The 20,460-nt window shown below is 42.5% G+C and overlaps 1 protein-coding gene across 4 annotated transcripts in view; it reads right to left on the bottom strand.

Moving 5' to 3' along the window:
• Nucleotides 1-20,460, bottom strand: part of Esrp1 (epithelial splicing regulatory protein 1) — a gene marked incomplete at its 5' end in the record, with an annotated part of 67,408 nt that overhangs the window by 38,630 nt on the left and 8,318 nt on the right. For all 4 annotated transcript variants that reach the window (XM_005381817.2, XM_005381812.2, XM_005381816.2 and 1 more), the window contains 5 exon segments: nucleotides 2,878-2,920; nucleotides 3,016-3,148; nucleotides 3,276-3,386; nucleotides 4,769-4,823; nucleotides 4,935-5,033. In XM_005381817.2, the coding sequence (XP_005381874.1) occupies nucleotides 2,878-2,920; nucleotides 3,016-3,148; nucleotides 3,276-3,386; nucleotides 4,769-4,823; nucleotides 4,935-5,033 (441 nt within the window).

The following is a 20,460-nucleotide window of genomic DNA, read 5'->3' as shown; positions in this document are numbered from 1 at the left end:
AAAAAAAAAAAAAAAAAACAAAGCAAAAATATGAGAATTAGTAGGTTAACGCTCATAAAACTTTGCATTTCTTATTGTCCTAATTGCTTTTTATCAGCACAGTTTGAAAAGCAGTCATAGAGGTGCATGCCTGTGATCCCATCTACTTGGGAGGTTGAGGCTGGAGGGTCCCAAGTTTTGGAACAGTCAGGCAACTTAACAAGATACAAAAGGGCTGGGGATGTAGCTCAATGACAGCACTTGCCGAGTATGTATGAAGCATTAGGTTCAATCTCCAGTTTAATCAATCAGTCCTTTCAAACACAATCCAGTAAAGAAAACAGTGTAATGAATATACTTGCACACAGCTCCAATGTATACACATTCTGTCCAAGCTACAGTCTCCTGGACAGCCTGCCACATACTGAATACCCAAGCACATGTCCATCAAACTCATACAGTACCAGAAAGTACATCATGGGGGCTGGGGATTTAGCTCAGCGGCAAAAGCGCCTGCCTGGCAAGCGCAAGGTCGTGAGTTCGGTTCCAGGTACCGGAGAAAAACCGAAAATAAAAAATAAAAAAAAATTAAAAAATAAAAAAAATAAAAAAAAAAAGAAAGTACATCATTTTTCTTAATAGGAAAAAAAAATTTGTTTTTTGGACTTTTGAGACACGGTCTCATTATGTAGTTCTGGCTGGCCTTGAACTCACTATGTAGCCCAGGCTGACCACAAATTTGTGGTAATTCTCTTGCTGTAGCCTCTAGAGTGCTAGGATTATGGGCATGTGCTACCATGCCACATTCTCAATAGGAAATTCTTATCAAACTATTTGTATGCAATGAAATCTCAGGCAACAATGAGAATATTAGTTTACTTTGCCATTCCCAATTTGTAATACATCCACCACACAATCCCAGTATTCAGGTAAGAATACAGTAACTCCAAATATATTTTATCCCCAGCCAATCAAATACTGCTTTGGAATTTTGGTAACCCTCCAGCACTCAGGAGGCTGAGGCAGGAGGGTCCCTGTGAGTTCAAGACCAGCTTGGGCTATATAGTGAGTTCAAGGTTGGCCTGAACTGCAGAGTGAGATGCTGTCTCAAAAAAAAAAAAAAAAAAAAAAAGTAAAGCCCTGAATTTTGAAGCCATAGGGCATTTCTAAAGAAATAGTGCCAGAATAGAAACATACTAGCAAGTTGTGCTAACAGGATGTAATCACATGTTCTGTGATTGCAAAAAAGTCACCGGTACTAAACCAGGAGTGGTGGTGCATGCCTGTAATCCCAGCATTCAGGAGGCTGAGGCAAAAGCATCTTTGCAAGCTCAAGGCCACCCTGAACTGCATAGCAAGACCCTGTCTCAAAACAAAATAAATCACCAGTGCTATATTATGCAGGAAGATAAATGTATCTTTGTATAAAACAAATGTTTGGCATTTAAGTGAAAGTTGTCCACTGGAACTTGGTACTAGGTGTCAAAAATTTCTTTTAAAGGTCCACAACTCTTAGATTCTGCTATCCTATTTTCAGATTTAGCCAATGAATAGCACATACAGAGACACAAACATATTTACTGCAACATACTTAAAGTGAATGTTGGAAATAAGCTCTAGATGTAAATAAGGATGATTAAAAACATGGTACATATACTAAGTAGAAATTAACATTTTAGGAAACTGAGTAACATTGGAAAACGTTTATAACTGTCTTTTTTTTTTTTGGTTTTTCTCCGGTACCGGGAACCGAGCTCACGACCTTGCGCTTGCTAGGCAGGCGCTTTTGCCGCTGAGCTAAATCCCCAGCCCCGGAAAACGTTTATAATAAAGAAAGGATCTTAAAAAACAACTTTAACACAATATAGAAATTTTAAGTAGATGGATGTAGAGGAGGAAAAAAAGCGACAGGCGACAAATCAGTCACTATTTTTTGTGTACATTACTTACAGGTTTGAAAGTTGTGTTTTTTTAAAAAAATTATGACTTAAGAATTAGATAAAACTAGTATGTTTTATGCCACTGATGATTTAGGTAAAGAAAAACTAGAAACATTCAACAGTTTCAAGTAATACAGTGTAGCTGTCTGAAAAGTTTTTGGACTCATTTCTTTCAAAAACTACCCTTTCTTTTCATATGTGACTTTATAGGATTCATCCTTGTACTTTTTTTTAAACAGAAATTTATTTTTTGTTGGGTGTGGTGGCACATGCCTGTAATCTCAGCACTTGGGAGGCTGAGGCAGGAGGATTGCTGTTGAGTGGAAGCCTGCCTGGACTGCACAGTGGAACTGTGTCTCAAAAAACAAAAAAAAAAAGGAGAAATTTACTTTCTTACAGTTCCTGAGCGTCTTAGTTACTTTTCTCATTGTTGAAACAAAATATCTGACATCCACAAGGAGAAAATGTTTATTTCAGGTCAACACTTTGGTCTGTTTTTTTATGGCATTTTTAATGGCTATTTAACTCTAATAGGTTGGGCCAAGCCTCAGGGAGTTGTAATAGTACTTTGAGACAGGATCCTGGTCTTAAACTTATTATGTAGCCTACGCTGGCCTGTAACTCTCAGGGAGCCTCCTGCTTCAGCCTTCAGAGTGCTGGGATTACAGGCGTACACCACCATGTCCAGCACTGAATGTAATAGTACATTAAACTTACTAATACTATTTTAAGTTTCTACTAAAAAATGAGTTCCTATGTTTTATTGGGATATAGAAATCATTCGTGTGTGTGTGTGTGTGTGTGTGTGTGTGTGTGTGTGTGGTGAGAATAAAACCAAGGGCCAGGCACTATCTACAACTGAACTATCAGCCCTGTCAGTGCCCTATTCCACTACTCTGAATAGATAAGCACAAATTTTTATCTGATTAACTAAAGACATTGTATATAAGGCACTTACCACCAGCAATTTTAAGAAAATCTTCACCTGTTGCCTTGTAAACCTATAAAAACAAAGGGAAATTTAAACACCGTCTCCGAGCCTTCCGCCCCACGTTCACACTCAGGAGGGGCCGAGGCTCTCCACGGAGGGACATACCTCAATGTACCGGGTCCCCATGTGGTGTTTGTGCCTCTGCAGTGCGAGGTCCCTGTGCTCTTCGCTGACGAACCTAACCAGAGCTTCTCCATTCCGCCGGCCCTGGGCATTCAGACAAAGTGCTGCGCCTCCCCTTTGAAAAGAACGCAACAGATGGCACGCAGGAAACTCAGTGAGGGGAAAAGGATGATGGGAAACCCCGTAACCCTTTGCGATTGTTTTAACAAAGAAAAAAACAACAGCGCTTCAAGGAAACCAACTTGGCAATATTGAGTCCTTTGAAGAATCTTGCAATGTCCTGATCGGAAGACTGCCACGGCAACCCGCGCGCCCTGACCACAGTGTTGTCATCAATGAGTTCCATCTTGCTGCTGCGGACAAAGCGAAACTTCAGTTCAAAAGTTAATGCTTGTAGGTGTGGCACCCAAGAGTCCCTGCCGGTAACCCGTGAGGTCTGATTTCTTTGCAGTTCGGACAGGCTGGCACACTGCCTCACGTTCCTCAAGAATTGGAAGCATTTTTTTTTTTTGGTTTTGGTTTTTTTCCCGGTACCTGGAACCGAACTCACGACCTTGAGCTTGCCAGGCAGGCGCTGTGCCGCTGAGCTAAATCCCCAGCCCTGGAAGCACTCTTCAGTTTGTTCACTCTGCAAAGACAGCTGCGCATACAGGCCCAAGCCCACCAGCTCCTCCAGCAAAGCGTCTGTCAGCTGAGGAGCCACGCGCCTCAGAAACTAAAGGCTCCAGGATCAACTCATGAGACACAAGGTTCTCCCAATACCCTCATGGCTTGAAAGATGCTAGAACTAAGGGGAGATTTAAATTAATTCTCAGATCTAAGGGGCTGGGGATTTAGCTCCACGGCAAAGCGCCTGCCTGGCAAGTGCAAGGTCGTGAGTTCAATTCCTGGTACCAGAAGAAAAGACAAAAAAAAAATTCTCAGATCTAGGCAGTAATAATTGGGTGTTAAATCCAACTTGGCAGCCAAATTTAGGGTCAGGACAGAGCTGGCGATTAACCCACAACAAGAATGAGTACATGTGGTCAGAACTCTTCCACAAACGTATTTTCCTATCAAACCAGAGCCACCCGGGATGTCTGTAAACACTCGGGAGTCCGAACACCTCTGTGAGCCATTGGGAAGCGCCTATTATACATCCTGATCCCTTCTGACATTGTGCCCTTCGAAGGTTCATGTCTTCAGTAATCCCAGGACATTTTCCTAAGGAGTCACCTTCTTCACCACTAAACAGGCTTTAAAATCTCTCCATGGGCAAAGCTGTCAGAAGCTTCTATCCACATCAGGCACCAATCTCCTACCATTCACTACGGCGATTCTCGCACTTCACCAGGCCTGCCTGCGGTCACAGACAGAGACGGCACAACCTCACGTTCTTCCCCACCGTTTCCTTCCCTGTCAAGCAGAAGCGGAGCGAACGCCCTCAAAGTAATCTCGGAAAAAACTGTGAACCTCGACCTTTCCTTTGGAGATTTTCCAAGTGGGAGGGTGGACACAGTTTAGAGGAATAAAACAAGAATCAGAGACACAAACATTCTAAGTTGTGCCGCATCACCAAATAACTGAAGGTGCCAATGCTGTATTTCACTAAATTTTACTGCCGATATCCGAGCTGACTGTAACGAACAGCCTAGCAATATGACATACAGTCAAAATGAAAGTTTCTAAAATATAAGGAGAATTAAAACTTAAAAAAAAAAAAACAACAACAAGTGAATAGTATTCAGCTACTTACCAAGTGCCACTTTCAAATTTGTAGTTTACCCTCTCTGGATCTGAAAACCTGTGATCTAAAAATGAGCAAACACAAGCTGTCACTTTAGCTATCAGACATGCAAAGCTGTGGGAGCAAATTCAAAGCGTGGGTTGAGGAAGGGCGGTGGATCGACAGCAAGACTTACTGTAGGGCTCCGATACCATTGCTAAAATTATGTTCCCCATATCTTCAACTTGAGAGGCTCCATAGCGAGAGTCTGAACTGCTCTTCTCAAAGTTTAAACCTATGAGATCTGTTAAGGGAAAATGAAGCTGCTGTAACCCCAAATTAAACTCTTACAGAGACAAAAAGCCAGATAAAATTCTTTAGAAACTTCCGATGGCTGTTAAGGCGTTCGAGTTTGCCACACTCTCTAAAGTCTCCATCTGACTCTTACAGGTAAATGGGTGCAACTCAAGACCATGCTATGGGCTGGGGATATAGTTCAGCAGCACAAGCGCCTGCCTAGCAAGGGTGAGGTCATGAGTTCGATTCCCAGTACAAAAAAAAAAAAAAAAAAGACCATGCTCATAAGTGAAATAAACCAGATGCACATGTGGAGACATCGTATTGTCTCCCTAGTGTGAGAGGCTGAAAGAGTAAATAAGATCCAAAATGCACAATAGATATTAGGAAATGGGAAGAAACTTCAAAAGGAAAGAGAAACTGGGATGGAGGAGTGGAGAAAAGAGAGGGAAAGGAAAAAATATATATATATATAAGTTAAGATAGTTATACTACTAATTTCGCTTAGTTCATTGATCTTTTTTTTTTTTTTTTTTTTTTTTTTTGAGACAGGGTCTCCCTACACAGTTCAGGCTGGCCTTGAGCTCACTTTGTAGCGCAGGCTGGTCTTGAACTCGCAATGATCCTCCTGCCTCAGCCTGTCGAGTGCTGGGATTACAAGCGTGAGCCACCACGCCTGGCTTTGCTTAGTTCATTGAGAATAAAAGTTTGTGCTAATATTGTTTGGAAAAGTAAATGCCTTATCTTGTATTCTGAGTAATTTAAAGATACAAATATACATTAACCATTGGTTACCCTGCTATTATTTTGTTTTTGAAATTTTTTTTCTCTATTAAAAAAAAAAAGTCTCCATCTGCCCTCTCGGGTCAAATGCCCAAGTGCTGGGTGTTGCCCAGTAATAAAAGTTCTGTTTGTTCAGGTCACAGCAAATGTGTGGATGCGGAGGGCAGTGGTTTTACTTTCAAACAATACAGTCTGCCACAAATCAGAATCCATCACCAGATGCTGAGCATGGTGGCACACGCCTGTAATCCCAGTACTCGGGAGGCTGAGGCAGGAGGATCGTTGTGAGTTCAAGGCCAGCCTCAGCTACAAATTGAGTTCAAGCTGCATAGTGAAACCCTATCTCAAAAAGACCAAAAAAAAAAAAAGATCCATCATTACAATCCTTATTAGAGGGGCTGGGGATTTAGCTCAGCGGCAAAAGTGCCTGCCTGGCAAGCGCAAGGTCGTGAGTTCGGTTCCCGGTACCGGAGAAAAAAAAAAAAAAAAAAAAAAAAAAACAAAAACAAAAACAAAAACAATCCTTATTTGAACACTAATGAGAACTTTTGTTCTGTCATCATTTTATCTGCCTTCACAAATGCAATAATCATGCAATTTAAAGACATGGATAGGTCAGTCAAGACCACGGCTATTACATGGCTTACTCTGGCCTCATGAGACACACACGGCAAGTTGCAGCTGACACTATCGCCACGATGCCAGTTTTACTCAGAACTTTCATGATACTTTTAGAGCAGCACTGGGTATCCCACCTTTGATGGCAGCAAATACTAGGTCTTGGAGAAAAAATTTTAGCAACAATTTAAGCACGCAAAGGCAGCCATGGCCATTTTTTTTTTTTTTTTTTTTTTTTGAGATAGGGTCTCACTATGCAGTTCAGGCTGGCCTTGAGCTCACTCTGTAGCCCAGGATGGACTCGAACCCGCAACAATCCTGGTCAGGGATAATATGTTCTTTTTTCTTGCCTTTTTTTTGCTGGGGTAAGGGCACTGTGGTACTGGAGACTGAACCCAGGGCCTTCACAGAGCTATACCCCTGGCCCTTTTAAAAGAAATTTGATTTTGAGACTGGGTCACGCTAAGTTGCCCAGGCTGGTCTCAAAATGGTGATCTTCCTGATGCAACAGGAATGCTGAGATTATAGGCATGTACCACCACCTGGGGTTTTTTGTTTTTTTGGGTTTTTTTTTTGGTATTTTACTCTCCATCCCTGCAATCCAACAGGGCGGGGAAGGGGAATCTCACTATGCTGCCCAGGCTGGTCTACAACTCTGAACTCAAGTGGTCTTTCTGTCTCAGCACCCTAAGAACTAAAGCATACAGCACATGCTCCCACACACGCTTTCAATGCAGTTCCTCGCCACATCAGTACAATGTTTGGGTGAACCAGGAAAAAGGACCCTTACATCTTGGTTCAAATTCAGTTTGAGGGGGAAATCAGAGACATTTCCATTACACTTTATGATTTAGAATCTCTCTATAGTAAGCATTATCACCATCAAAATTTAACTTACGAAAGCTAACAGTTATTGAAATGTGTAACTTATTTAAATGTCAATACTACAGTAGTTTTATATTATGTACAAAGATGAATAAATTTTATAATGTAGTACAAGGTATATCAAATATAATCTACAGGACTGCATCTTTTCTCTGGAATTTAAAATGAAATCAGCTAGGGCAAGGAATGTGGCTCAGTGGTAGAATACTTGCCTCGCATGCACAAGGCCCTGAGTTCTACTGTCAGCACTGCAAAATCCAAAACCAAAACCAGGCTGGGCATGGTTGTACACACCTATAATCCCAGAACTAGGGAGGCTGAGGCAGGAGAATTGCTGTGACTTTGAGGCCAGTGTGGATTACAGGGTAAATTCAAGGCCAACCTGAACTACACAGGAGACCCTGTCTCAGAAAACCAGAACAAAAACAAAAACTAAAACCCCAGATATCTGAGCTGGGAGGGTAAAGCCGGGAGATTGCAAGCTCAAGTCCAGCCTGGAGAACTTAGTGAGACCCTGTCTCAAAACAATGAAATGGTGGGGGAATGTAGCTCAGGGTGAAGGGCCTGGGTTCAATCACCAGCACATGGGACGCAGGGGGCATCGGTGTGACGGTTACTAGTGTGTTTGCCTTATTTTACACTTAACTAGTATTTCCTAATAGATTTTTTAAAAAGAAGACAGATTGGGCCAGGCATGGTGGCACACACCTATAATCCCAGCACTCAGGAGGCTGAGGCAAGAAGACTGTTGTGAGTTCAAGACCCGCCTGGGATACATAGTTGAGCTCAGGACCAGCCTGAACTGTATAGCAAGACCCTGTCTCAAAGCGCCCGCCCCAAAAAGAAGAAAAATGTAAAGGAAAGATCTTTGTGGACTGTTTACCGCACACTGAAAGGGAGCAATTGTTAAAACACTTTAGAGAGCTGTCACCCAGAATGCCTCCCAAAGTGCGCAGCGGGTAGCAGTGCAGCTCTTGCCTAGGTCCTGGGTCCCATCCCTGGCCCGCACACGCACAGATGGACTCCCTCCCGCCAAGTACACCAATTACCTGAAGATTGATCCAATGACTTCTATCCTTTTCCACTGGAAATTTAAAATCACTTTCCATTCCCCACCTGAGCTCCCTCTTTCCTTTCTCATTAGAGACACGCTGCTATCCAACAGCGGGGCAGCAAACTCATTTTTGTGTTGTCCCTCAACCGGCTCTGGCTCTCCGCTGTTAAATATATGACAGAGAGACAAGCCGCCATATGTTCCTGGCCAGTTACTTAACCCCACTAAACTTCAGCTTATCTGTAAAGCCACAGCTGGGATAATCTTTACCTCCCTGGGCTTTTTGTGGCGATTAAGTGAGATAAAACAAACCCAGAGCACAAAGCAGCCATTTAAATAAGAGATGCTCTTCCTGTTCTCAGAACCCAGGATGACCACTCTTTTTTAAACACAGCACTGGAGAAAGAAATAAAATTGATCATATCATTTACATTTACTATCCCACTGGTAGATACACTGGATTCAATCAATATTTTACATTTGATCATCATTTTGATCATCATATATTTTGATCAAGTACATACTACCTGTACTTACTCTAGTATTTTAATAATACTTCTAATAACTTATTTTATATGCTTCCCTGAACACTTATGTTGATCAATTTTCTTTTTATTTGCTTTTTAAAAAAGGACTAAGATTTTGATATTACACAATGTATTGTGTCAGATAAAGGCATTTATGTACTAAGTGTAATTACTAATACTTGTATAAGTTTAAGTAAATGTCATAAAAAGTACTTCTTACAAAATATAGTTCTAAAGAAACATATGCTTATAGAAAGATGCCCTCTGATTTCAATAAGAACTAGGCATCATTTCAATGCAATTTTGCAAATAATCATTAATTCATGAGTACTCTATCTTGCACATTTATTTCAAAGGATCAAAATTTTATTTTCTATTATACTTTTATGACACTTTCCTAACAAATTCCTTAACAAAGAAATTTCTTTTGGGAATAATTTCCTGTCATTCATTATAAAATGCATTCTACACTATGGTAATCTTTCACATGTTGGTAGGAGGTTGTATCTGGAGGCCTTTGCCTTAATATAACTACTTACTAATAAATGATAATGTTCACAGATGTGGGCTATTTACAAATATACTTTATAAGCGTTTAAAAAAAAAAAAAAAAAACCCATAGTACCAGGGATTGAACCCAGGTGGCTCTAGCACTGACCTATACCCCCAGCTCTTTTACTTATTTATTTTACTTACTTACTTACTTACTTTCTGAGTACTGGGAATCAAACTCAGGACCTTACACTTGCCAGGCAGGCGCTGTGCCACTGAGCTGTATCCCCAGCTACCCCTTTTTATTTTTTGAAACAGGTTCCTGCTATATTGCCTAGGCTGGCTTGAATTTGCAGGTTTCCTGCCTCCTCCTACTAAACAGCTGGGATTACAGGCTTGTGCCACCACCCCTGGCTTCAGCAGGCTTCTTGAAGCCCACATCGACAACTGAAAAATCTGACCTCAACACATGCTTCTTTGGATACCACACAATCTAATCACCAAGCTCACATGGTGGATCACATCCGCATCCTCTGTGATCTGCTGATGAGACAAATGTGCTGCCCACTGAAAAAATGAATCCCAGGAGATGTTTAAGCAACCGACCAATGCCCGCTGACTGGGGTCACCGATTATTTAGGCAGAAGGGGATATGAGGAAGTATTAATCAATCCAGTGCCATTTTCAAAGAGTGTGATTACAGAATAGAAAAACCAAAGCCAAGCCAGGTGTGGTGGTGCACACCTATAATCCCAGCACTCGGGAGGCTGAGGCAGGATGATCAGTGTAGGTTGGAGACCAGCCTGGGCTATAAAGTGAGCTCAAAGTGAGCTATGTCTACACTGCATAGCAAGACACTGTCTTAAAAAAAAAAAAAAAAAAAAAAAAAAGATGTCTTGGGGGAGACAATGCTCCTAAGTTTTCCCCAGAGAGAGAGAAAAAGTAGGGAACCCTCACAAAACTATCTAAGATAGAGGAGTTGTCAGATTCCACAAGTCCACAGTGGAATAAAAACTACCCACAAAGTAAGCGACCAAACCTGCCATACAAGCTGTGTTTCTCGGCCTCAGCACTTCCTGTGCACGTAGGCCACACAATTCTCTGGTGGGAGGGGAGGTTTTCTGTGCACTGTAGCATTTTTAGCATTGTGTTGGCCTCTTATTACCTCTTACTGTCCCCAGTTATGACAACTAAAAATGTCACTGGGCAGGCAAAAATCACCCCAGGTGGGGAAGCACTCGTATAAGCTGACAGTTCCCAACAGCTCCAACTTCACACCTTCCGGTCTACTGATCCGTCAGAAAAGTTCCTAAGCAACCATTATCAAACAGAGGTTTTGAAGAAAACTGGCCAAGGGAACACTGTGTATGGGCCACCCTGACACAGTGTCCCAGTGAGAGCTGCATAAACTGTCAGGAGACACATGCGTGCCCACACACAGCTCAGGGGAACAGGAGAAAAGCACCCATGTCTGGGAGTCTGCCCTTGGCCATCAGCAGGATTTTGTGCAGCCCAGAACAAAAATGGCTTTCACATGTTTTTAAAGGATTGTAAAGAGGGCCGACAATATAGCTCAGCGGGACAAGCACCTGCCTGCAAGTACAAGGTCCTGAGTTCCACTCCCAGTACCGGAAAAAAAAAAAAAAAAATTAAAAAAAAAAAACAAAACACAATGTAAAGAGAAGAATCTGAGTGAGCAGCACCTATACATGGTCTGTAGACCCTAAAATACTAACTGCCTGATCTTTGGAGAAAGAAATTTGCTAACCTCTGACCAAGAGAAACAGAGGTTGCCAAAACAGCCAAACACAGAGGCTGCTGCAGGGAGTTAGGGCATTAACACATCCTAACTTTTCATCCCTGATCAGAAAACACTGCGGGGAAACTAAGGGCTGGCGAAGTAAGACTGTCCAGGGACAGTCCACTCGACAGTCCACTCCCATTCTCCTTCTCTGTCTTTTATAGGTATATGATGAGAGCTATCTGACCTCCCTATCTTTGCTTAAGCAACTCCCCTATAAAGCACCCTTATCTTCTTAATCCCTTAACCAAATTGCACCACAGATAACTGCCACACAACACCAAAGCCTTCCTTAACTGCTTTAGGCCACAACCATCAATTTAAGACTCCATTAGACTCCAAATAAATTACTCTCTTCTCAGCTGTGCTATTCATTTCCTGGGTATGGGCCCTCACCTTCCTCTGGTCTCTATCCATCCGCCATGGCCCCTAGAGCTTCTAAGAATGCACTAACATAAATAATGCCACTTATTAAACACCATCTTATGCTAATTTCCCTCTACTTCTTCCAATTTTAAGATAACCCTGCCAGGTAGGCAATAGTAAAAGCAGTAAGATGAAGAAACCAGGACTTAAAGAGATTAACCCACAACTCACACAGCTGCCTGGCTGGTAGGTAATGAACTGGAATTTTAATGCAGGTCTGATTTGAATATGCGTACACAATTCCCTGCACGGAGCTAAACTTGGCTTCGTTTGTTTTTGTTTTGAGCAATACTTTTGCAAGAAGCTTTAAAAACGTATAGATAAAAGCCGAGCGAAGGAGATAGAGATCAAAAGTAAAATAGAAAGGAAAGTCTCCAGTCTGTGTTGAAATAGACTTGTAGCTGAAGAATCAATTTTCCCGAATTCTCCTTTTTAATTAAGAATGCTGTTGACATTTGGCTAACTTGGCTCTGCAGGACGCGTGCTGACTTGCTTCCTTCTGAGCCATCACGCAGAGAAGAATCAGCAGCTCTAATCTGCTAACAACTTTTCGAAGTCACCCAATCTCCTGCATGCCTAAACCACCTCCTTACACCAGACAGACAGACAGACAGACACAGACACACACACACACACACACACACACACACCCCTCTTAGGGAATTTCATTCAACCCCTCTTTACCAGAATGAAACACAAATAATGAGAAACAGGGACTTCTTAAAAAAAAAAATAAAAATGTTAATACCTTTGCTTTTGCCTATCAATGCACAGTGCGTACTTTGGAAAGAAAGATGAGTCTGTACCTCCCGGTTTACGCTTGTCATGCAGCTTAGTCACTCTGCCCTGGGGCAGCCGCAGCAGCACAAACAGGCTGGGCCAGCTTTGCAGATGAGAACATGGAGAGGGATAGGAAGGGTGCAGCCTGGCTGGGTGGGAACAGAACCAACACTGTGACTCCCATGAAGCCAAGCACAGCATTAATGTGGAGGTGGGAGAAGTTGAGGGACCTGGGCTGTTTATCCGGACAGCAGGAAGGATCCAAGCCACACTTCTACGACCTGAAAGCATAGCCCACAGAAACTTTTTAAAAGATCACTAATACTAGTTCAGCAAGCACCATGCACTGTGGTGCCCAGCTATAATCTCAGCTACTCCAGAAGCTGAGGCAGGAAGATCAGACAATCAAAGGCAACCTGGGCCACCGTAGCAAGACTTTTTCTCAAAAAAAAAAAAAAAATGCAGAGAGCTGGGAATGTAGCTCCATGGTATAGCACTTGCATAACCTGCATGAGGCCCTGGGTTCAACCCCTAGTACCACAAAAAAGAAAGCTTATCTACTAAAAAGAAAATTTCTCTCTCAACTGCCTGTAACTGAATACTTTCAGATTCAGAATACTCACTTGTGAATAGTATCTTTTTTAAACTCAATTTTTAGTTTGTCCCTAAGAGAATCACACATATAAAATAATACACGTTAGTTGTGGAACAAGTTTAAATTTTCTTACCTATGTCCTAATTCAAACTTCCATCTCAAAGCCATTTCCCCCCCCCCCCCCCCCCCCGTGAGGATTCCTCAGCAAACAAGTTTGTTATAGCTCTTTTCCTATTTTCTTTTTCATTTACATTATAACACAATTACTGATGCTGCCAGACAGATTAAAATACCTATGGTAATGAACAAGAGAACAGCAAACAGGCAAAACAGTGAGAGAAAAGTTAAGCAATACTCCAAGAATTGCCGGGCGTGGTGACACACACCTGTAATCCCAGCACTTGGGAGGCTGAGGCAGGAGGATCGCTGCAAGTTTGAGACCAGCCTGGGCTACAAAGTGAGCTCAAGGCCAGCCTGAATTGTGTAGGGAGACCCTGCCTCAAAAAGACAAAGAAAAAAAAAACTCCAAGAACTGAATTTCTTATCAGTATGTGAAGGAAAACAGGGACAAAGAGACACACTGCCCAAGTGAGAACATAGGATCTAGACACAATCTGCTTTTGTGCATGTGTGTGTGCATGTGTGTCTGTCTGTCAAGGGTTGAACCCAGGGCATCGCGTATGCTAAGCACACACTACCAGTGAACTACACCCCACCTCCAACCTGCTATACCTTACAAAGTGAGCTTTGGAAGAATAAAAATAAAATAAATGCCACCATAAAAGAATATAACCAGGAGGCAGGGCAACACATTTTTTTACACCAGCAATAAAATGCTGGGAAAAGAAACTAAACTCTTACTAGTTTCAACTCCACTTCTCTGAAGCTTACTCTTTCCAAGAGCAAAAAGAAAAGAACCTTAGGGGCTGGGGATACAGCTCAGTGGCACAAGTGCCTGCCTGGCAAGTGCGAGGTCCTGAGTTTGATTCCCAGTACCAACAACAAAAAAAGAACAGAACCTCAACTAACAAGTCAGACTTCCAGGAGGTCTGACTGTCCTGAAGGTCCATGTGACAGAATCTCCAACAAACCTGAGAAGTCAGTTCCACGCTAGAAGAAACACGGGAGCGGGGGGGGGGGGGGGGGAGCTCACCAAAGGAGAGATGAAGACCTTTATGTGGGGCAAACAAATCAGTTAAAGGAGGCTCCTTGATAACACGCCTTCTAAAGCCTTCTAAAATAAAATGACCCCGGAATCTCCTAACGCACATTTTTAAAGTAAAATGTACTATTTTATAATTAAATCAAACCCTACACCATTAACCTAACTCCCAGGGCTGGCAAGGAACATACAGTATTTCTAGTTGCTTAACCTGTTACAGACCACAAGCCGGCATATTTACCAAGTTGGCTCCTATCACACCAGTGAGATGCCAAAGATAATTCTCTCCCCCTCCAGCTAACAAGGGCGACTACTAGGGCAGCTTAACTGTACACTTGCGGATATTTTAAATCCTTTTCGTACGAGGAGAGGTACAGGAAGATTCGGTGCATCCCTCCGTATTTTCAACAACGGCCTCGGTTGCATTAAGGAGAACACAGACTCCCAAGTCTAGCACGTTCACACATTATTTTACTAGTGGAGAAGCCAAAGTGACCTACGTGTAACCCACACTAACGTGCAGCTGATACTCGGAAACTTCTGTATACACCCTCACATCAGATTAAAAAAAATAAAGTGCAAAATAATACAAATAAGACTGTAAATCAATAAGGAAGCTCTTTTCAAAGTCCTTGGCAGCTGTGCCATCTTTACTGTAATACCCAGAGCTCTGTGCAGGGTCACAGTGGACAGGGCAGGGTGGCCAACCGTGGGCTAAGTGGTCACTTCCGGGCTCCTTCCTCACAGCAGCCTTTCCCACTCTCCCTCGGGGAGACCGAGGCTGACGCATGAGATACACAGGGCTCAGTGGATCTGACTCCAGAGCTCCCGATTTTAACCATGCCGCTCCAGAGGAAATCCCCCATTCTTCTTTTTTTTTTTTTTGTCTGTTTGAGACAGGGTCTCACTATGCAGTTCTGGCTGGCCTTGAGCTCACTTTGTAGCGCAGGATGCTTTAGAACTCCCAATGATCCTCCTGCCTCAGCCTCCCGAGTGCTGGGATTACAGGCGTGCGCCACCATGCCCGGCCTCCCCATTTCTTCTTTTAGTTGCTGTTAAGTTGGGGTATCTTTATGTTGGTCTCGACCTCACAATCCTCCTGCCCCAGCCTCCTGAATACCTTGGATTCCAAGCATGTTCCACATGCCCGCCCCACTCTCATTGTTAATGTCACTGTTCAGGCAATCAAGTGTACACAGAAATCCTTTGCACGTATCAAGAAGTCACACACGCACGCACAGCCCTACAGATCATTTCGTTGGCATGTGCTGAGAAAACCCTGATAATACACAAATTTAAGAAGATTATATTTAAAAGGTGGATAACCTGTCTCAGAGGTTAACAAATGATGTTTGTGTACTCTGGGTTATACAAAGGATTTTTGCATCAGACAAATGGGGAAACAGCTAACCTAAAATATGGGCAAAAACCTCCAAGCCTCAGTTTACACAGCTATAAAATGGGAGTGATGCTGCCTACTGAACTGCTGCAAGGCTCCTGATGGAATGATGAATTCAGGGCCTCTTGACTGTCAAGTCGGAGCTATGCCGGCAGCCCTGGCAGAGCCTTTTGTCACCTGCTTTCCCTTACTACATCAAGTTCTTGGCAAACTGAGTAAGATACAATGGTAGAAGTTCTCGATTAATGAGAATAAGTCAGTTCATGAATAGTAAAACTAACAAAAGCCAGGTTAACAAATCAGTTGGAGGGCTGTGGATATAGCTCAGCGGTGCAGTGCCTGCCTGGAATGCTCGAGGCCCTGAGTTCGAGTCTTGGCACCAAAAAAAAAAGAAATCGGTAAGAAGAAACAAAGAAATAGCCTTATAATCAAAATGTCCTTTCAGTAAGAGACAACTAGGGCCGGGTGTGGTGGCGCACGCCTGTAATCCCAGCACTCAGAAGGCTGAGGCAGGAGGATCCTTGTGAGTTCAAGACCAGCCTGGGCCACAAAGTGAGCTCAAAGCCAGCCTGAACTGCAGAGCTAGGCCCTGTCTCAAAAAAGACAAAAAGACAAAAAACAAACCAAAAAAAAACAAATAAGAGACAACTAGTATTAATTTCCCCAAGGAGTCAAGGGATTAAGAAAAAAAGTTTTTAAAATCAAAGAAGTGACAGCTTTAAAAAAAAAAATCAAGGGCTGGGGATTTAGCTCAGCCGCACAGCGCCTGCCTGGCAAGCGCAAGGTCGTGAGTTCGATACCGGGGGCGGGGAGGGGGGGAGGGGGGGGGAATCAGAGGCGCCACCCTTGTCACCATACTCTCACTCCTTTGCCTGACTAAATACAAAGTTGACAAAGACAATCACTGTCCCTGCTAGATAAGGTCTTCTTGGCCAGGATTGCGTAATTCCAAGACAGTCAGCGCCCTGGCACTTGGAACAGCTCAGCAGCTAACAGGAACACCAGCTACAGTTTTTAGAACACATATGAAGACAAGAAAGAACGGCAAAAATGAGAACTAGGATCACACTCAAGAAGTTCCTAGCCCTTTTTTTTAACCAAAGGGGCCATGCCTTTTCGTTCAACATAGCACATTACGGTTCACAATGCTTCCACATGGAACAGTCAGGATAAAACCAAGGCTTGGAAAACCAGTCATGGAGGCATACGCCTGTAATTCCAGCATTCAAGAGGCTGAGGCAGGAGGATCGCCATGAGTTTGAGCCCAGGATGAGGTACACCCTACAAAGTGAGACCTTGTCTCAAAATAAAAACCAACAAAAAAGGCAAGGAGCTCCCAGAAAGCCACCCCCAAAACTAGAAAAAGACAACACTGGGGCTGGGTGTGTAGCCCAGTGGTACAGCATTTGTCTAGAAAACGACAATATTGTTTTTGCTCATCTTCCAAAATGTTTTGAAATACTGCATATTCAAGTTTTACTTTTAAAAAAACAAATTAAAGAATTGGTCAAAAAAAATTTATGCATTAATTGTTCCTTACAACCATTGGTAAATTCCTACCATCTTGTTTAGTGAAGCTCTGTATCATTTCTAGTGGTTTTTCAATTATTTTTTATTCTCTTTAGTGGTTTGATCAATCTTGCATTCTTACATCTGGTAATTTGAGCAACTCTGTTGAAGATAACAATGTAACAACCACGGTTAATTCCTATTAATTTGGTGGGGTTCTTTTGGTTTTTTTGTACCAGAAATTGAACTCAGGACCTTGCACTTGCCAGGCAGGTGCTTGTACTACTGAGCTATATCCCCGGCCCAGCTGTTTTCTTTTTTAAGTTTGTTTTAATACCCTATATCATTTTTATTGTTTTTGTGTTGCTTTGTTTTTGTCTATGTTGTTGTTGTTATTGTATTTTTTTAAATTCTCCTTAAAGTAAAAAAAAATTTTAAAACTACATCCTTAAAACAAACACACACCAAAAAAAATCAAGCCCTTACCACACACTTTTACAAAAACAAACATCGTTAAACATAAAATTGCAATTGAGATAAATTGTATTCTAAGAGACAGCAATCAGCCTTCTTGGTTTTATTCATAATTGCCACAACTTGGAAGCAACAAAATTGTCTCTCTGTAAAAGAGTGAATAAACCATGGTATATCCATATAGTAGAATATTGCATAGCAATAAAAAAAAACTTATCAAGCCATAAAGACATATAGGACTTTGAACACATATAACTACATTTAAAAAACCAATCTCAGGGTCGGGGATATACTTCAGCGGCACAAGTGCCTGCCTGGCAAGTGCAAGGTCCTGCGTTCAATTCCCAATACCAAAAAAAAAAAGTTCCAAAAAATAAAAAAATAAAAATAAAAAGCCAATCTGAAAAAGCTACAACACAATTTGATTCCAACTATACAACATCCTAACCAGGCACGATGCATGCCTGTAGTCCCAACAGCTGGAAAGCTGAGGCAGGAGGACTGCTGTGAGATAGGGTCCAGCCTGAACTACATAATGAGGCTGTGTCTCCAAAAACCAAATTCTAAAGTCAAATTAAAATGAAACAACTATATGATATCCTGAAAAGGCAAAAACTACAGACAATAATAAAAGATTACTACAAAAATATGAGTAGATAAAACAGACAGAATTTTTAAAACAAAAACTATTCTAACCAAGCATAGTGGTACATGCCTGTAATCCCAGCACTTAGGAGGCTCAGGCAGGAGGATCACTGCAAGTTCAAGACCGGCCTGGGCTACAAAGTGAGCTCAAGGCTAGCCTGAACTGCATAGTGAGGCCCTGTCTCAAAAAGACAAAAAAAAAAAAAACAAAAAAAACTATTTTGTACTGTACTGGACATAGGGGCACATATCTGCAATCCCAGGACTCGGGAGGCTGAGAAAGGAGGATCACTGTGAGTTCAAGAGCAGCCTGCACTACCAAGGGAGACCCTGTCTCAAAAACACAAAACAAACCATTCTGTACTATACTGATACTACGATGCACTGTGTTCCAATTCGGCAGTAGCGTTTCCAGGTCATACATACTCGTCAAAAGCCAGGGAATGACCATGATAGTGTACACCAGTAACCCCAACACTCAGGGAAGCTGACGCAGAAGAACACTGAGTTTGAACCAAACCTGGGCAACCCAGTGACTTAGCAAGACTTCGTCTCAAAATAAAAACAGGCTGTATGTGACTCAGTGCAAAAGCCCTGGGTTCAATTCTCAGTACCACAGAGAGAAAAAAAAGCCCAAGAATACAAAACACCAAAAATGAACACTAACGCAACCCATGGACTTTGAGTGCTCACCCACGGTGACAAATGTCATCCTGGTACAGTATATTAACAGTGAGGGAACCAGGCATGGTTGTGCTTACCTGTAATCCCAGCACTCTCGGGGGTGAGGCAGGAGGATCAGCTTGAGTTTGAGACAACCCTCAACTACATAGTGAGCTCAAAGCCAGCGTGGACTACGTAGCAAGACCCTGTCTCAAAACAAAAACAAGGCTGGGTGTGGTGGCGCACACATGTAATTCCAGCACTCGGGAGGCTGAGGTAGGAGAATCTTTCCAGTTCAAGACCAGCCTGGGCTACAAAGTGAGCTCAAGGCCAGCCTGAACCGCATAGTGAAACCCTGTCTTAAAAAGACAAAAATAAAAACAAAAACAAAACAAAAACAGTGAGGAAGAAGCAGGGGTCTCATGAGAACTCATTTTCTGCTAGATTTTGTTCTGAACCTAAATCTGCACTTAAAAAAAATCTATTAATTGAAAACCAAGTTGTAACTTTAACGGAGGGTAAAGTTAAGTTAGCACTCCTAGCACACACAGCACCATCATGGAGATGCTCAACAAATCCATTATTTCTATACCTTCATCGAAAAAACCATGACGGGGCTGGGGATTTAGCTGAGCGGCACAGCGCCTGCCTGGCAAGCGCAAGGTCGTGAGTTCGATTCCTGGTACCGGAAATAAATATAAATAAATAAAAAATAAAAAACCATGATGATGGGCTTGGGCATAGCCTGTAGTAATGTCCATGCTTAGTATGCACAAAGCCTAGGCAATCACCAACACCAAAGCATTAATTACAAGTAAAATGCCAGGCTAGGCATAGTGGCACACATCTGTAATCCCAGCACTCAGGAAGCTGAGGCAAGAGGATCGCCTGGAGTGCAAGGCCAGGCTTGGCTACATAGCAAGACCCTGGCTCAACCCTGCCCAATCCCAAAAACCAGGAGTACAAAGATCAATAGCTAAAAACTTTAAGCCCGTCCTCCTGCCAAGGCTCCTTCCTGTTCCTCTGCAGGGATGGTCCTTTCCCTTCCCTCACTGATCTACTTCACTGAACAAGGAGGGAGACAGGACCAACGGACTTCATCTCCGTGGCAAAATTATCAAGGAGGTTCTATGGCTATCTTTATGTTTCCAACCTCAGGGTCACTTCTGTGTTATCCAGGAAACTATTTAGTGGTCTGAAAGAACAAAAGTCTTCCGTTTAGACACTGATGAAATACTTTGCATAGATGAGTTGATATTCAGATTTATGACAACTGCTTTTGACCACAGAACTTGGTTTGGTGGCTTAGTCAGGGAAACAGTGATTTCTCAGAATAGGAAGCAGAGACCAGGGGATCAACAGTTCAAGGCCAGCCTGGGCAACTTGACAAGACCCTATCTCAAAATGAAAAATAAATAAAAAGGACTGAGAATGTACATTGCTCAATGGAAGCCCTGGGTTCAAATACCGGCATAACAAAAAATAAAATAGTAACTATTACTAAGAAAAGCTAGCTGGGCATGGTGGTACATGCCTGTAATCCCAGCACTCAGGAGGCTGAGGCAGGAGGATTGCTGAGAGTTCGAGACCAGCCTGGGTTACAAAGTGAGCT

The sequence above is a fragment of the Chinchilla lanigera genome, unplaced genomic scaffold (assembly GCF_000276665.1).
Source record: "Chinchilla lanigera isolate Chin_1 unplaced genomic scaffold, ChiLan1.0 scaffold00016, whole genome shotgun sequence".
NCBI lineage: Eukaryota > Metazoa > Chordata > Mammalia > Rodentia > Chinchillidae > Chinchilla > Chinchilla lanigera.
Note: the sequence above shows the minus strand (reverse complement) of the source record. Positions and strands in the feature narration are given on the sequence as shown.